General features: G+C 41.1%; 1 protein-coding gene across 1 annotated transcript in view; it reads right to left on the reverse strand.

Moving 5' to 3' along the window:
- Nucleotides 1-19,325, reverse strand: part of twsg1a (twisted gastrulation BMP signaling modulator 1a) — a 32,730-nt gene extending 13,405 nt beyond the window's left edge. The window contains exons 1-2 of the mRNA XM_041803693.1: nt 18,663-19,325; nt 14,866-15,016 (exon numbers count right to left, since the gene is read on the reverse strand). Coding sequence (XP_041659627.1) covers nt 14,866-14,991 — 126 coding nt within the window. The 5' untranslated portion in view covers nt 14,992-15,016; nt 18,663-19,325. The remainder of the gene's footprint in view (nt 1-14,865; nt 15,017-18,662) is intronic.

The raw sequence follows: 19,325 nt of genomic DNA on the forward strand, positions 1-19,325 counted from the left end.
AGAATTGTTTTAATTCAGCCACATTGAGGGGATTTTGAGCATGAATAGCCTTTTTAAGGTCATGCCACAGCATCTCCACCAGATTTAAGTCCAGACTTTGACTAGGCCACACCAAAACCATTTTTAAACCACCCAGAGTTGGACTTGCTGGTGTGTTTCAGATCATTGTCCTGCCGCATATCCCGAGAGCACTTGAGCTTAAGGTCACAAACTGATGGCTGGGCTTTCCCTCAGGATTTTCTGATAGAGAGGAGAATTTATGGTTCCGTCAATTACGGCAAGCCGTCCGGGTCCTGAAGCAGCAAAGCAGCTCCAAACCATCACACTACCACCACCATGTTTGACTATTGGTATGCTGCTCTTTTGATGAAATGCTGTGTAAATTTTATGCCCAATGTAACGGGAAGCACCAAATCCAAAAAGTTCCATTTTTGGATGTGGTGTTTTTTATCAAATGTGAGATGAGCCTTTGTGCTCTTTTTGTCAGCAGTGGTTTTAGCCTAGGAACTCTCCGATGGATACCATTTTTGTCCAGTGTCTTTCTTATGGTTGAGTCATGAACACTGACCTTAACCAAAGCCAGTGAGGCCTGCAGGTCTTTAGATCTTGTTTTGGGTTCTTTTGAGACCTCCTGGTTGAGTCGTAAACACGCTCTTGGATTGATTTTGGAAAGCCAGCAACTCCTGGGAAGGTTCGCCACTGTTCAGGGTTTTCTCCATTTGTGGATAATGGCTCTCATGTTGAGTTGCTGGAGTCCCAAAGCCTTAGAAATGGCTTTGTAGCCTTTTCAAAACTGATAGATAGCAATGAATTTATTTCTGATCCCTCCTTGAATTTCTTTAAAGTACAACATCATTTGTTGCTGTTCAAAATTGTTTGATGATCTGAAACATTTCAGTGTGACAAATGTGCAAAAAAAACAAGACATCAGGATGGGGGCAAATACTTCTTCACAGCAGTGTAAATGTATGTAAATAGAGTGGTCCAAAGAGTTACATAAACATCAAGATTACAACTACAGAAAACACTTTGTCCCAAGTGTATGAGTCTAGGAGCAGTCTAAAGGCCTGAACATACTCGAGCGTACTCTGAGCGGAGCAGACTCCACGCAGAATGTCCGCAGTCATCAGAGCTTCCATCGTCGAGCGCATTGCCACATAGTAGTTTCCTGTAAAACTTCCGTGAAATCCTACATTTCCCTCAATCCTTGCGCGATGTTTACATTTTTCTGTCATGGCGTCCTACACTGACGACGAGGAAGAGGAGCTGCTCTGCCTGCTGGCTTTGCAAAACAATAAAATTAAGAGACAGTGGTATGTACAGCCATTAAATGCCACAAGAGATGAGGAAGGGGAGTATGCCATGTTGGTGAAGGACATGCGAAGTATTGACGTGGAAAAACAAGTGCGAAATGCAGGTCATTGTCACATTTAATGCCGGTGAAAAATACATGACGAGCAGTGTTTTGTGTGACACCAGTACGCGGAGCGGAGTCTGCGCAGTCATAAAATTTGAACTTTGCGCACACGGGCCTTGCGGACGTTTGCTTTGAGTCAGCGCGGACCTCCGCGGAGTCCATTCCGCGTACGTTCCGCCCGAGTATGTTTGGGCCTTCAGAGTCTAAGGGCCACACAGCAACAACAAACATCCTTCAAACAGACACTAATTTTAACAGAATAATTGGACCTAGCCTCTAAATGTTGGGGCTTAAACATGACTGTCTTATAGTAACTGGTGAGTTCCAATCAACTCAGTGTTTCAGACACTTTGGTCAATGTGTTGGGAAACAAACTTAAAATTAATATAAGACAAACTGGGGAGCACTGCTGTCCATCACACAGAAAGTAAATAACACTAATTTTCTGTGTAAAAGATAAAGGTCATATAGTTGCACTGGCAACATTAGAGTTAAAAATCTCTGAGCAGATGGAACCAAACATGCTGAACAAACAGGAGAGGTACCATTAAAACATCAACAGAAAGAGAAACAGCAGGTTTGCTTCATGTACAGTAACTATTATCACACACAAGCTGTTACAGGATAGACCTAGTGTCTGCTGCACACGGCATCTGTGGCATTTATCAAGGTATGTTAACTCTGTCTACACACAATGCGGTAATGAATGTGAAGGATTTAAGACCGCCTCTACTGAATCTACATGTATGAACCCTGCAGGTTTCAGCATGTCGTTGTTTGCAGTTCTAACATCTTGTACTTAAGTGGTTTTACACTGTAAATTAAGCTGTTAGGTAGACAGTGATGATTTAACTCTCTGTACCTTTGTCCAAATCTGTGACACTACAACTTGAATTGTGTGTTTCTAGTTTATTGCACTCTTTTTTCTCCAACCACACATTTCAGGGTCATTTTTTGTACTTTTTCTCAGTGGAGGATAAAGAATAGAAAGACTGAAGTAAAACTGTAAAAAATTACAGTGCAGCAAAAAAACACTAAAACCAAAGTCTTGCAGTAAAAATGTAGTTGAACTTAGTTTGAGTAATCAGCAACATGTACACAATGTAAAATGACCTCAAGCACTGTTAATTCAAGTTTAGTCCTTGCTTTTGACAGTCAAAGACAGTCAGAACTATTGAACAACATCTAGGTCATAACCCAAGATTATCGTTTTAACTTTAAAGGAACAATATTCTGAGTTATTTAAAAAAAAAATAGCTTCACTGATTATATAATTGTTTAAATGTATTTAACCATGAGAACCTCATTGAGATCCAGAATGCCATTTACAAGAGTGTCCTGGCCAATAATGATTACTCTGATGCTGTATTTATTTCTTTAGTTGATCACTTACATATCCTCAAGTATCTACCACAGTTTTCAAAGTCTGAGAGATTCTTCATTTTCCTTTTTGTTGTTGTATATGGATTGTCTTGTCATGGAGGCTACCATGACTGGCATGTCCATGGTTGCTGTCAAAAAGCTGGATGTTACTGTAAAGTTGTTGCTTTATTTCATTCATGTTTTATGCCGCTAACCTGTCATAGACCACTATTACTCTCTGCCATCAACTGTGTGTTCTGTCACACAGACTCCCCTCAAAATGTGCAACTTCATCCTCCCACCTCCACCTCGTCAACCCCCCATAACAGTTTGGCCTAGGGTAGACATAAGCAAGTTAAGTACAGAAGTGCAGCTCAGCTGTTCTCACCTCTATGGCATGAGTCTTATTACGATTTGAGGATCCTGCATAATAAAAACTGCCTTCCATACAATGTATTAACCATGCAGTGATCCATTGTTGTCCTTTTATGGATGAATGTCTGTCAAAGAGGGAGAAAAGCTGTTGAAAGTGCTCTGCACTGAGTGATGCAGTGCAAACCAGGGAGGCCACTTTCCTCCATCATTATGAAAAATTAATTTTTGAAACAAAAATCTTCGTATGAAATGAAAATAATCTTCAATTCAAAACAAGAAGTAAACATTGGAGGTAGGTAGAGCTGAGCAGCACATTTCCTCTTGTTATCTGAGATATTGTTTTGATTGAGAGCCCCATAGCTGTGGAATTTACATACGGCTTGTTTTGGCCAAAACAACTGGTGGCCAGTTGCATATCAACTGCATGTCAATTACAATTTCACCATTTCTGCAAAATGATCATCAGCAATAACTCTCATAATAAGAGATGTTGATTTAGAAGTGAAAAGATGCACTTAGATTAATTTTGTCTACCGGAGGGACATGCTGCAAACATACTGTTACAATAGAAGGCTGCTTAGAGCTCTGCAGACTTTTAAAATTAGACTGGCACAGCTAATAATATAACATTTAAAGCTCCTGAGGTTGTTTTTGTTTGCATTGATTTAGCATCCCCAGTGGACAAAGTGGTACCTTTTTGTCTCTTTGCAGACGTCCAGATGTTATTTTCATCTTGACCCCCATGTTATAAAGTCTTGCATGAAGAGAATCTTGTGAGTAGAAGCTTGTCTATTTTTACTCAAAGCAGTGTGCATCACTCAGCCAGAAAAGATCAAACAATGATCAATAGAGAGCTATCTTTACCTTGTTTAATCAGATATGCATGTCCATAGAATATGTCACAGGTAAGATAAACACAGTGCTTTTCAAAGTAAAATCATGGTTTGGCATTTATGAGAAGAAACTCATCATTTTTCAGAAGGCTCTTATTCTGAAAAATTTCCAGCTAAGTTGTGCAATGAATCAAGTCACTTGTAGGGAGATTTATAGGGAGTAAAACTCATAAACTCCAGAGCTTTGACACAAGGGAGACGCAGCCAACACACGGCACAAACACAACAGGCATGAAAGTTGTGACGGCACAAGTTGGAGCTGACACGTGCTGTCGCCGCCATGCAGCGAACACGCACCCAGTCTAAAACAGGATAAAGTGTTTTTGGACAAAAAAAATCATTTTTTAACAGTCAAACTCATCAGTTATAGGTATAGACATTTGCTGTGGAAGAATTTTTAAGAGTTCAGTGCCTATGCCTGACACCAACCCTGGCATGGACAATAACTAGAAAAAATGCGTAAAGTCTGGTTGGCATTATTAGGTCACCAAAAGGTGTTAGCATTAACTCCAGCCACTTTTACAGCCAGTTTAAAACTCGTCAGAGGAGCTTGAACTGAAAAGGTTGGCCCAGTATTGGATCATTTGGCTATTAGCCACACGGACACCCAATCAAACTTGGCAAGTTAGTATTGGGCCAATATTAAATGTTTATGTATTTTTATTACACCCTCTATATCCTTTATATCGCAGAAGTCTAGAATTGGCTCCTAAGCCTTCCCAGACATACTAAAATAAGAAAACAGCATAATATGGGCAAACAAATGAGGCGAGGGTGGAGCCAAAACAGGGAATAAAAAGAATGATAACTGGTTTAATACCATTCTTTTATGATGTTTATTTTTTCCTAAAAAATTCTAAATAAGGGTCTAGTTCACTTCTTTATACACAGGATTGGCAGAAAAAACACATGCTGAATAATTCTCAAGTTGCTTTTTATGGAGGGAGGGTAATATTACAACACAAACTCCTGCAAACATCCCTAAACATGAAACCTCTGCTGCTCCCATAAGTCGTCTGCAGACACTTAAACCATGAAAAACAGCTTCATTCTTTAACTCCAACTCGTCTCTGAGGACATAAAGTCAGAGAAGGAAACTGAAACGTGTAGGTGGGATTAAAAAGTAGGTGGGAGCAGGGCCAGAGGAGCTCCTCTCTCCCCCCTCTGTTCTCTCCTGACACAGAACAGGGAGCACATTCCTCTACGTCAAGGTCACCGCGATGAGGGAGGCGGCAGGGGGGAGAAACCGAGGGAGGAGGGGGGGAGAAGAAAACACCTGGAGAACAGAACATGGCCTCCTCCCCCTCCAGAAACACACTTTCCCCCTCCTTCCCTCCTTCTCTTTCTCTCCTCCCTCATTGCTTTGATACTCTTCTCCTCCCTTCCTCCTTTTTTTGACTCTCTCCTCCTTTCTGTCTTTGCAGAAGCTGTCTCCTACACGTAAACAGTCCTGGCAATGATAAAAGACTCTCCTGTGAGTCACCAGTCAACAACTGAAAAACCACACACAGTTCACTTAATCACAGCTCCTCAATCCCAAAACCTCTGATCAAGATCTGAACCCCACAGGAATCACAGGCCTCTGAGGTGAGATTTTAAAAAACTAAACAGCTGCCACAGGGGAAACAAAATTTATATCTCATATTTTACAAATATGACAAAAGAAAACAGCCTTTTCAAATGTTTAGTGTGGAAATAGAGGAGGTATTAGCAAAAAAGCAAGCTAGAGCCAAGTAGTTAGCCTAGCCTAGCTTAGCTTAGCAGAATGACTCAGCAGGGAGAAACAGCTTTGATGCACCTCTACCCCAAGAAATAAAAATGATAGAGAGAATAGGGTCAAAGCTTTCCAGTAGATCTTGCAGATGTATATTTGAGCGGGAATCATGAATGATGATGATGATGATTAGCCGACTTTAGCACCAACACCTAAACCAGCAAAGCTAGCTTGTTTAGAGAAAACTCTTGGAGGATTTTAGTCTTAATAGCCTACCTGAAACAAGGAGAGACAGCTAGTTTCTTTGTTTCTGTTAAAAATGGAAATACCTGCCTAAAACCTCTGAGGTCATAAACTGAACGTCCTTAAGCTTTAAATGTAAAAACTAGCCTAGCATACATACGCTACTTCAAGCAGAGCCCTGACAGTTAGCTTTTCTTTGTTCAAACTTATATAAATTACAACTGTCCCCTATCAGCTGGGATGTCCCGTATTCTTGTCCCACAAGTGACATGACGCCCTCTCATGTACACCAGCGATAGCGCCACCATTAAAAGCTACAAATTCTGCTGAGATGAGTTTCATTTTTGGATTGTTTTCTTCGACTGGCATGTGGGTTAGAAGTACAGATAAACTTGTAAAATAGAAACAGCTTCACAGCTACATAAAGGAATGGGAAGCAACAAAGATGTGACTGAAGCCGGTTGCTGATGGAAGCTTCCTGCACTTTGTGGAGGTTTTAACAGGTAAAGGTGAGCATGAACGAACACAGCATGTTGCTGCAGTGATTCACAAGGAGGTCAGACTAGCAAAAGGTGCATCTACAACACTAGAAGATGAAAAACAACTCACAGATGAGGGTGATCTTGGTCGGACTCGTGGTGCAAATTTGTCTCACATCAAACACAACTAAAACACTGACTAAAAAAGTACAAGAGTATTGTACTCAAGTAAAAGTGCAGTTACTCTGGTTAAGATTTACTTCAGTAGGAGTAAGAGTACTGATTTCAAAATGTACACATAAAAGTACAAGTACTCAAAAAAAAAATGACAATTACACTGACTTAAGTAAATGTGATTGTTATTTTCCACCCTGGTGTTTGGGAAAGGGCAGAGCCTTTGAAAAAAAAAAAAAAAAAAAAGGAGGGTGATTGGATGAACGTTCAGTCCGTCACATCTTTACGGGCCAATCAGAGCAACAAAACACATGACGTCGTAGCCCCAAAGCGAGGTGCGCCGATACTGCCAAATAAACTCATAGATACTCTAACTGGGCCCAAACGGTTCAGACGGGAACTTTGCAAGATGGATTCGCCGGTAAGAAACATGTAAACAGGTGAATCCATCTGCTTTGCAAGGTTACCCCTGCTGTATAGATAGAAAGAATTAAACTTAAGATAGAATTATTAATCCAACACTGATGGTAAACCTGAAAAAAAATCTAAAATTGTTAAGACTAAGTTAAACGTAATACAGCACTGACTTCAGACATACATGTTTGGATTCTGGATCCCATGGACAAACCTCATCCTCCCATCGGATGGCTCCAATCACAGTGTGCTCCAACTTGGCTTTGTGCTTTGCTTGGGTAAAAAATAAAACTGAAATATGAAAAATTCTAATTTTAAAGATTGTTTGTAGTTTAGAAAGCCGCGCAGCAGCTCTCTGGCTGATATCAGCGCATTGAAACAGCCATGTGAATTAGAAGAAGATCTTCAGTACAGGTTTTCATTTTAAGATGCTAACAGTGTTTAAAACAACTTATGAGGTTCTCCAGACAACAAATGCTAGATCATAAAGTCCAATGTTTCAGAACAATGGCTTTTCATTATAGACAAAATGCCAAACATTCAACAGACAAATGTGGCAGAGTCTCCTCTTTGATGATAAATGGAATCCCTTTAAGATAAATAAATAAATACATTTATTTATAAAGCACTTTCAGGCAAAGTGCTGTACATAGAGATAAAATCAAAAACAGTTATTGGATGTAAATGCTGCAAGATGAAGTCACTTTTTTGATATGTCACCAGATAAACAGTTGTAAAACTGACAGGTTACTCTGAACTATCTGAAATGTCAGCTCCACAATTTACACTTTCCTTCTTACCTAATATGAACGCGGTTATCTGAGTGACTTCGAGGGGTTCACTTGGCTTAATTCGCCAATCACAGAAAACCACTGCAGTCAGTAAGAACTGCTGCAGCAGGACAAAAAGGAGAGAAAGTGAAGCCGCTGCTTCATCCTGCTGCTGTGTGTTAACTTTAAAATCTCCTGCCCCACCCTGCTTAACAGCCCGCTCTGCACACACTTGTGGCTTGTGATTCAATCCCAACTGTATACTTCTCTGAACCAGCCTCCCCCCACAGACACGCACACCTCCTCCTGACCTCAGCCTCCCCTCTCATGTTCTCCCACCCTCAGGGGGTTTGGGGGAATTCAGACAAATGACTTGAGACGGCAGCAGAGCGTAAAAGTGAGCGTCAGGCAGCAGATCTCACTAATCACCAACAACACGGAGCTTCAGCCGAACGGCTGAGGCGGCAGAGTTTCTCCTTGATGGCTCTCTCGCCATCGCTCTCGCCTCTGACAGCTAGCGAGTCGGTGTTGGCGAGGTCGCGGAAGCTACAGAGCTTTTGTTGTCCAGAGCAATGATTCATCCGGAGAAATAAGCCACCTGGAAGTAAAGAGGAACAAGCAGAGCCAGCAGAAGTGCTGGTGCTGATTGCATGAGAAGAGGATTTGGGAGAAACTGAACCCTAGAGGAGAAGTTTGTGGCTGGGTAGTGACAAGTTTCTGCCAAAAAATGCTAAAAATGTTTGCTGAAAATAAGCAACTCTTAGAGATGTTTAAAGTTCTGATAAAAGACATTTCCAATAAATAAGAAGCAAAAAATATGTAGAGTATTTCTTCCTTTTTTTGTCTCTGAGCAACTACTGTGCTGAAAAGGCCAGCTGCAAACCCAGTGACACAGTGCAGGAACCACTGATTAATTTCTGTTTTAATGAAAATGAAGTTGATCAGTAAACTAAATCAGGAAATTACAGAGCAAAGATTTGTTTTTTTTAACTGCTGATTCAACCTTTTAAAATGGAAGGATTGACTCTATCTATACTTAATATAAATTTGCAAATATAACTTCTTTATCTAGTGTTTTGCCTGCAGGTCTTCACTTTTCTGTTGAGAGTATTTTTTGGCTGTATTATTGGTTGAAGTTGTCTTTATAAAAAGGTTTTCTGTCCATTTCTAATTGTATTTGGGGGGGAAAAGGATAAATTAAAGTAAAACATGTTTTTAACAGGTAAATTGTCTGCCAACTGCATTGTTAAGTGGCTTTAATTCTTAGCTTATATCATTAAATTAAGAATTAATACTTTTTAAGTGTAAAAAGTCTAAGTGTTGGTATGATAAAGTTAACATCTATCCATCAATTTGTTTATTTTATTAAATTAGAAGTAATGGCAGACATGTTAACAGTCGACACTTGGGGTCTGAACAGCTCCTAGCTACCTACTGACCTAGCTAACTGTCAGGTCAGGTCAGGTATGGGAGCATATGCCGGTTTGGCACTTTGTCATTTCAGCCTTGGTCCTGTACTGCTCTGGCCACCAAGCCCATGCCCCATTTCTTCACGTATCCTCACAGCTGATCCCCGCACAACTCATGCGAAGACCCCCATGTCTGGTCCAACGCATCAGGTCCCGGGCACCTTATATGCCGTAGGATGTTGTGAGCTGGATCAGGCCTGGGAAAGCACGCAGATGCTTGTGGAAGTGCAGCTGTTGCTCCCATATCAAGGAGCTGACCCTTCCAACCTTCACTCTCCTGGGCATGTTGGTATTAGATGCACAGTCTTGCCAATGATAACCAAAGATATGCTGAAAAGAAGTTGTCACAAAGGAGTCCAGTAGAAACCTCTGGCCACTAGTCAATGTCGAGGCCTCACAAGAGCCTAGGAAGACCAGGAGGTCCAAGGATCAAAAGACTTACATCCGTATGCTCAGATACCGGGAGTGCCACACCGCCTTGCTCAGCCAACCAATCGCCCCATGCATGAGTCAAAGTCTGCAGATCGAAGGATTACGCTGCCAAGGTAGTATTCAAGGTGTAGCCCAATGCCTGGATCTTTGTTTTGTCCAGGAGACATGTTTTTCATAACGCTTCAGCCTCCTCACTCAGCAAGTTAAGAGCCCCAACAAGAACATGTACAGTCTCCGCAAGGATCACAGCATCATTAGCAAAGTCCAGATCAGTGATCTGGACATCACCAAATGACACTCCGCAGTTCACTGCCCATGTTACCCACCCCATTATCCAGTCCATACAGGTACTAAGAAGGTAGGGGATTAAACACATCCCTGCCTCACCTCAGAATCAACTAGGATGAACAGCCAACCAGTTGGATGCCAAATGGGTAAAACATGGACAGACTTCATAGCTCCGTGCATTACATATGTCACTTTTGTTTTACTTTTGGTACAATGAGATGAACGCTATACCTCCAGCTTATGGTGACAGCTGAAGGTAGATGACGCCAGATATTATTAGCATTGATGCTGTCTGACTACTGGGTCAAACCCAGCAAGGCAACGATGGAGCATGCAAGAGTAAATCAGGCTACAGCTGCATTATCAAGAAGTGGTAGTTCAACTTTGAGACTTTAGTTTTAGTATTTTTTACTGTATTTTAGTTAAGATGCATTTTAAAGGTCCAGTTTTAGTAAGATTTGTCAGACACTTATTTCCAACAGCATGTCAAACTGCACAGACCGAGACCATATGTCAGTTTTTTACACAGTCTGTGATGTCAGCCTAAAAATGTAGAAATACGTGGAAAAAAATGTTCATCATGGTGTTTTACAGCTCAAAGCCCTGTCCTAAAACTGCTTTGTTTTGTTTATAAAACAGCTCAAGACCCAAAGAGATCAGTGATGCAACTAATTACCAACTGTTCAGCACTCATTAAAATCTGTGACATCAATCCCACCCACGCCCACTCCAACTCCTTTCAACACAAACGTCTCTGTTTGCAACAAACTTCCTGTCTCTGCTCTCTACCTACAAGAATCGACCTGCAGTCTACTCACAGTGTCTGAGGTCAAACAGGTGAAACAGCCACTGAGGTTAAATACAGTGCTTTACTCGTGTTAATGGGAGAGGCCGGGCCACTAAAACAGTCACAGAGGACAGGCTGCAGCTCAAATCTGACCTGACAGGTGGTGGAAAGACAAGCCAACGCTTCTCCTCATGTTTTCCCTCAAAATAACCAGAATGCATGACTGAATCTATGTTAATTACGGGGTACCACCCGACCCGTCTGAACTCCCCCCTCCCCCCTTTCCTCACCCAGAGGATGTCAGACGTGGGGGAAGAAGTGACACAAGGAAAGTGATGCGAGAGAGTCAACAAAAGTCAAAGTCAGAGTCAAAGTTGATGCTGAAAATGTAGCCAAGAGCAAGAAAACTTAACATAAATCACAGAACTAGTGAGCAGTTTCCCCCATGATCCTTTGGTCTAGAAGAGCCTGCTCTTCACCGGGAAATCTGTACCATGCCCAAGCATGTTTGACCCCCAAAGCCCAGTTTGTTTGTTCAGGATTTGCACAGCCTCCTGTGATGAATGGAATACCCCCACAGCCTCCTTACTAATCCCCTGACGGATTCGAGCCAGGCTATCCAATGCCTGTACCCCTGCCTCAGCCAAAACTTGACCCTCTACCTTACACCGTCCCATCACCTAAACCCCCCACAACACCTGCAGGTGTGCCCTCTCAGTTCCTTCTTATAAGTAGTGGCCTTGGTACGGATGGAAGAGGTTAATTAACTGTGATTAACTACATTTTTAAAGTTGGGTTCAATTCCGCTAGCCACACCCAGGTAAGATTACTGCCAGATCTCTTTATCAAGAAATCACTGAAATGGAAGCTGTCTGACAAAGTGAAGTAAGCTAAAAGATCTCAAAAAGAAACACATGATGACTAGATCTAAAGACATTCGCAAAGTCACTGACATCTATAAGTTTAGAAAGGGTTACAAAGCTAGTCCTGAGGCTTTGGGACTCCAACTAAACAATGTGAGAGCTATTATCCACAAATAGAGAAAACTTCCCGAGTGATGAACCTTCCCAAGAGTGTCCGGCCAAGCAAAATTACTTCAAGAGCAAATTGTCATTATCCAGGAGGTCACACAAGATCTCAGAACTACCTTTAAAGACCTGCAGGCCTCACTGGCCTCAATTAAGGTCAGTGTTCATGGCTCAACAATGAGAAAGGGACTGGTCAAAAATGGCATCCATGGTAGAGTTCCAAGTCCAAAACCACTACTGACCAAAAAGAACACAAAGGCTCATTTAGATTTGAAAAAACAAAAAACTCTTGATCATCCCCAAGACTTTTGAGGAAAGTAGTCTGTGGACTAATGAGACAAAATTGAAACTTTTTGAAAGGTGTGCATCCCTTTATTTCGAGTATAAAATTAACACAGCATTTCACTAAAAGAGCATCATATCAGTAGTCAAACATGGTGGTGGTAGTGTGATGGTCTGAGGTCAAAGCCCGGACCTAAATCTGGTTTAGATGCCATGGCATGACCTTAAACAGGCTGTTCATGCTCAAAAACTCATCAATGTGACTTTATTAAAGGAATTCTACAAAGATGAGTGGGCCAAAATTCCTCCACAGCAATATCAAACGCTTGCTAGAACTAGTTATTTGGTTCAGGGGGGCAACTATTTTTTAACTTGGGTCTTTTGATGTTGTTCTGTGTTCTTTTGTGACCTCCTGGATGAGTTGTCCATGCGCTTTTGGAGTAATGTTGGTTAGCCATCTGCTCCAGGGAAAGCTAACCACTGTCCCAAGTTTTCTCCATTTGTGGATAATGGCTCTCTCTGTGGTTCGCTGGAGACCCAATGCCTTGGAGTGACTTTATAACCCTTTTCAGACTGATTGATGTGAATGACTTTGTTTCTCGTCTGTTCTTCAGTTTTGTAAGATTAAAGCATGATGTGTTGCTTTAATAGATGTTTTAGTCTACTTTACTTTGTCAGACAGGTTCTATTTAAAGAATTACTTGATGCAATTGGTCTTGTAGTAATCAGGTCTGGATGTGGCTAGAGAAATTGAACTCAGCTTTCTGAAAAAAGAATCATAATTTTTAAAAAAGGACTTACACCGTTGTATCAAGACTCTTAGACTAACAGACAGTTAAAAAAGGAACAGAAAAAAGTTGATATGTTTAGTGAGACTCTGGATCTGATGAAATTTGTATTTTCCTTCAGTTCATTCATGTGATGTGAGTGTCCTGACGTCCCTTTTATTTGTTTAATTGTCTTCTTTAATTTGGGACTTCATAATACTGGTAGAGTAGTTGTCTGTATGTAACATAGTTTTCATAATGGAAAAAACAAACAAAAAAACAAACAAAAAAAGGGGTAATCATGTTTAGGTAGAGTTAGGCCTGGAGCATTGTGATTGAAGGCCAGCGGGGGACTAAGGAGGAGGGATAATGGTGTTTAAGCCTAGTAAAAGCCATCTAGGCCTTGCAGGACTGCACCCTGACTCTGCAGGAGTCTCTCAGGTAGACAACAGGTGTGTACAGTTAGCTCAGCTTCTCTTTTTATCACTGTGTGAAAACTTTCCCTGCAGACTGCTCTCGGCTTATCCAAGGAATGTATCTGCATTTTTCTCAACAGATTCCATCTTTGTTCTCCGCTCCAGATCTCCACCTCAGCCTGGACACGCGGCAGATTTTTAACTCGATTTTGGCTCCAGCTGGGTATTTGTTTTATGCCGAACATTTGCACATAACTAGTGGAGACTCTTAAAGGCACAGCAACAGCTGAGATGTGTTTTCGCCTAAACAGTATTATTGCAGCTTGAGCCTGTCCTGTCATATTACGTTGAACATAAATCGCACTGAAACACATTTAAAACAGTTGTACTGCAGATGTAAACTTGGACTGGATTCGTGCTAAAGACAACTTGTGTTGTGGTCAGGAGAAATATCTGTCTGTGTTTACACTTCACAGCTGTAACACTGCAGGATGAAAAGCTCAAACTTGGCTGTGCTCACACTGAAGTTTCCAGCTTCGGTCTACAGCAAAGTAAACAACTCTGGGAGTTTAAGTGAACAACCATACAGCTCTTCAGCTGCACCTTTTGTACAGTTTGTGGTGTCATATTTTATTTCTATACTGCATTTATGTATTTAATCTGATGCTATTTAAGCTCCCTGCAGGGACGAGTTTAGTAATTTACAGGCCTCAGGTAAAGACCAACACAAGGCCCTTCTCTATTTAGCTAAAAAAAAAAACATATTTTCAAGCATCTGTTTTCAAGTAACAAAGCCAAAAACCACAGGACATAAACCAACCAGGACTTCATGAGCTCTTAGTGGAGCATCATAACTCAAACTCGAATTATTTTACCATGTCTGGAGGCCACAAATTTTAATTATTGTATGCCATTTCAGCACACAATAATTCACTAATTAATTTTTTCAATATGTCTACAGGCGTTTAACCCTTTATTTAAGTGTATACATCAATCATCATGGTCAAAGAGTTCCAAGATTCAGCAGCTGAGATAGTAGAGACTCTGCACACAACAACTGTTGTCCAGGTTCTTCACCAATCAAGCTTTATGGGAGAGTGGCAAAGAGAAAGCCACTGTTGATGAAACTTCTGACTAAATCTGGACTAGAGTTCACCAAAAGGCATGTGGGAGACTCCATGGTCAAGTGAAAGAAAGTTTTCTGGTCTGATGAAACCAAAATGGTGCTTTTTGGCCATCAGACAAGATGCCATGTTTAGCGGACACCAAACACACCATCCCCACTGTGAAGCACAGTGGTGGCAGCATCATGCTGTGAGGATGCTCCTCGTTAGTAAAATAAATGCAGCAAAATATAGGAAAATCCTGGAAGACAATCTTATTCAGTCTGCAAGAGAACTACGGCTTGGGAGAAGATTTATTTCCCAGCTAGACAACGACCCGAAGCACACAGTGAAAGCTACACAGAAATGGCTTAAAGAAAAAAGGCAAGACAATTTAAACAGAATATTCAGCATCTAACCTTCCCCGATAACCTGTGGTGAATGTTCTGTACCTGGATGAGACACTTGCTAACGTCGCTGGCACACAGGGCTTTGTTGCAGCCGGAGGTCAGAGTCAGGCCCGAGAGGAGGAAGAGGAGAGCGGCGGTGGCAGGGAGGATCAGCTGACCGGGCCTCATCCTGCAGCACGGCAACTGGAAACACCTACAACAACATGAGACATGGGACAGGAGCTCTGAGACAAATAAATAAAAACCACCACAGTGATTTCACTAGAGGAAAAGCTGCAGACGATGCATCATGGGTAATAAAGGGTAAAAAAAAAAAAAAAAAAAAAACACTACCACACTTTATAAAACAGAAGTACAAAAGTCCACTGTTACTGTGCTACTTTTTTCAGGCATAGATCATCACCAGTTGTCAACTATTGAAAATGTTTGACATGACATGATATGATACACTTCATGGTTCCCTTTGGAAAATTTCTCTTAAACTCAAGGTGTTGCACACATACAGCTGCCACCACTTGAAATTTATAAAATTCAACAAAGGAGACCCTGACAGGCTGAACCCATAGATGAAGCAGGAAAACACTGCCCCTAAAATTAAGGAAACTTGTCTCCTGAGTTCCCAAATATGTTTGGGTTTTTAAAAAAAGAGAAGAAGAATACTATGGCATGCTGATCATGACCCTGTCCCAACTATTTTGACTTATGTTAGCATTTAAATCAAATTGGGCATTTAATTTTTCAAATCAAAGCCATTTATCAGTTTCAATGATTGATATTTTGTCTCTGCCTATTATTTTTAAATAAAAATATGGGGTTTAATTTTAAAAAACATCATGGGTTTAACATCAGTCCTGCTGACAACTCTCAGCCATCGGCCAGATAATGTGGCGCGAACAGGCATCAGGAACCAGTGTTGATCTGTGGTGTGAAATCAGTTTAATTCAGATATTTTTTACTGGACAGATGAAGTCACATGCTGGACAAGCTGATCTGTTTCCATGGTAAAAAATAAGAGAAAATGTTCACAATGTGGGAATGTTAACACCAAAAGAAGCAATGAAAAAACATTAGCATCTGTATCAAGATTCAGCTAAATTGTTATTTTAGACATCAGTTTTGATATTGACCAGAACATTCATAATCTGTGTATGCCTAGTTTGAAATTTAAGAATGTTTTGTGCAATCTTTGTCCAAATTAGCCTTGTTTTAAGTGTTGTTTGTATTTTTTGCTTGTTCATTAACAATATTGTACAACTGTGGCGCCATGACACGGACAGAAATAAAATCAAACATCCTAAGATTTTTCGTGTGGAAAATTGTTTTCTTTTCAAAAATTGGAAACATGACAGATCAAACTACCAGAATTTTTAAAGAGGATCTGGCTCTACAATGGGGGACCCTGACCTGGAGCAGGAAGTGACACACATTACCCTAGGAACCAGAATGACTGACTGAATGACAGATATTTTCCGTTAGCCGTCAGAGGTTATTTTCACAAGAGCACATAAAGAACATAAATAAATGTCAATGTATAAATTTAAACTCAACACACCACAAACTAAGGAAAACCCAAAGAGGGTTGGGATTAGGCACTTGAACCTTAAAGGTTACGGTCTGGGTAAGGGGGAGGGAAGTGAAATTAAAAAATAACACATCACAAACCAAGGAAAACCCAACAAGGGTTAGTACGTCACTGCCCGCCACCCCATTGTAGAGCTCTGCAACAGAATAACCCAAAATGCCCCACCATAGAGGTCTGCAGCCAGATGCCTCTGATGTAATCTTTGACAAACTAACAATATTGACATCCTTGTCCTTTTCCATCCCTTTGCAGCCCCAACACAGCTCCAGCAGATGAGCAGATTTTAAAGAGAAGGTTATCCTTGCTGCTGTAACTTTGCTATAAGTGCAGAGCTTATGATGGATAATGTTGGGTCTCCATTAATAAAAACATCACACAGTACACTCTAGACCAGGGGTCATCAACTAAACTTGTGCAAAGGCCAGCTTTTATCTTGAGAGACACAGCGGGGCCAAACTTTTAACTAAACTAACATGAAATATTTTGCTCTTATTAACATACTTCTGTATTAGCAGTTGTATTTTTCCCATGTTTGTAATTTTAAGGTAATAACAGTGAAATGAGTTCCTACTGCTCATACTGCAGCCATGGTGTCTATCACTAGGTTTGACACCAACATGCTGTGTTGTGATTGGTTAAAAACATGTGCAGGAAACAGGCCTTTGGTGTTGATTCTCAAGCAGGAACAATGCATTTTAAGTGTAAAGCTGACACCAATCTAACCAGGTCTGGATTGCTAAATATGTGTTTATCATATTTCCTAAGAATGTCTGGAGGGTGAATTTCTATAAAATGGATCGAATGTTGAGTCATTCTTGCTTAATTTATCAGGAATATTGTTCTGTTTTGGGGTTGATTTAATAGCTGTGGAGACAGAATACAAAATATACCCTTAAAAACACAAAATCGTTTATCCTCTGTATATTTTCCGAACTTAATCATCTTTTGGGGGCCGGATGGGAAGCTACAGGGTGCCTGATATGGCCCCCCAGCCACCAGTTGATAATCTAGACCTACCCTCCTTCTGAAGTTTCTTGAGATAACTGTGGTTATGAATTGGCACAATACAAATAAAGATTGATTGGTATTTGCTTGATATCACAGCAGAAAAAAAAAACACAGGTCTTTGGTATGTTTCTTGTCTCACTTCTAAAAAATTGTTAGCAAACTCATGCACATTGTTGAAACTGCATTGGAAACAATTCAGTGTCAAAGGGTTACCACTGCATTTGTACAATTTGGACAGTATGCATGAGTTTTTGATGGATTCATACCTCTGATGTACACCTTTCATATAAGACATATATTTTTAAAAGTTCAGTGATGACAGAGATTGCACTATTTCAAAACATATGGAGCAAAAGTACCAAAGATTTTTAACACCTGACTTCATTTGCCCACGTACCTGGGTGAAGCAGATTCTGATTTTGACAAAAAAAAAAAGTTACTCTCTTTTAAGTTGGAGCAGCTTTACTGGTACAGTTAAGACTCAAATAGGAAATGCATCCACTTCTCTTGGTAATTTCCTATGTCATGATCAGATTTTACATTTTTTCTTTAACCAAGAGGCAGATAAACAAAAAGAAAAAAGCTGCCAGGCATGGATGGATCATAGACGGGTTACATTTCTTAGCTTTTCTTGGATTAAAATAGACTTTGCATAATTAAAACAATGACAAACTTTGTGATGTGATCTTAATTTGATCGCCACTTTTGGTTTGAGTCATGCATTTAAGGATACTCAGAACCTACACCATGACAGTAAAACATATGTTCAGGTGCAAACTTTCGACAAATGAGTCTGAAAGTGGCGGACAACTGTGTTTAAACTTAACATGACGCTTTTTAGTCATAGACAGTCAAAACTTTGACATGTTAGCATCACTTTAGTAAAAGGCCTGCGTCACATTTCATTCAAAGGCAGCACACAGTCACGTTACTGCGGGATAACAACACTCACATCTGGCAACATCAGCCTCCTTCACCTACTTTATAGTCACGTTGTGTTGCTGTTAACACTCCGTTTCTCTCTTTTACTCTTCAACACTTTGTTTGCTCACTGCTCCAGCATTTCACGTGAAGGAATAAGAGAGAGAGGGAGAACATGTGAGGAACATTAGCTCCCACAGTTTCTTCACCTCTTTTCTTCTCATCGCCGACAACCAACAGCACTTTGTTTCACTCGCACGCAGCGACAAAAAACGATCACGCGCAGAGAAAAGTGAAGTATGAAGAATAAAGAGGGATAAAAACTTACCAGAAGTCTGTAAAATAGTTCCTGTGTTTTCTCTAGCAGAGGGAGTGTGCCTGTTTTCTCTTTGAACTTCTCCAGGATGGTGTTCTGCCGCCGCTCAAGTGTCCACTGTGTCCAGAGGGCGTCAGTCTCTCCGCTGCAGAAAGCGACAGGCAGTCGGGCGCCTTAAAGGCACATACTCCATTTTCTACCCAACATCTGAGGAGGGAAACACCGGGCCTCAGGTCACACATGCACCGGCTGAGTATCCCCAGGGTGTCGGGCATGAATGATCCACATCACAGTGCCATAAAACACAACAAGGAGAACTTTTACAACCCCATCATGCTGTGCGTAAAAGTCTGGTGCGTAAAATCCGCGTTTAAGCCCGAATCTTGACCACTTTTAGCACGCTAAGGTGAGCTCTGTTTGACTCTTTCTTCACCAGCAGGTATTCTCTTTCCAAGCCACCCCCTCTCAATTAAACAGCTCTTTGTCTGCAGTGTTATCAGAGGAGTTGGGAGTGCGCTCATTAGGTGAGAAAAGGGCGATTCGGAAGCTGAGGAGTGCAGCAGACCTCCCGCTGGGAGACGTCCCTGCGCTCATTTGTAGCCCCTCTGATGGGCCATTGAGGCTCACTGCTGTTTACACGTGTTTTCCTGCGTCTGCAACAACAGGCCGCACTTC

This window comes from Cheilinus undulatus, linkage group 13, assembly GCF_018320785.1.
Source record: "Cheilinus undulatus linkage group 13, ASM1832078v1, whole genome shotgun sequence".
Classification (NCBI taxonomy): domain Eukaryota; kingdom Metazoa; phylum Chordata; class Actinopteri; order Labriformes; family Labridae; genus Cheilinus; species Cheilinus undulatus.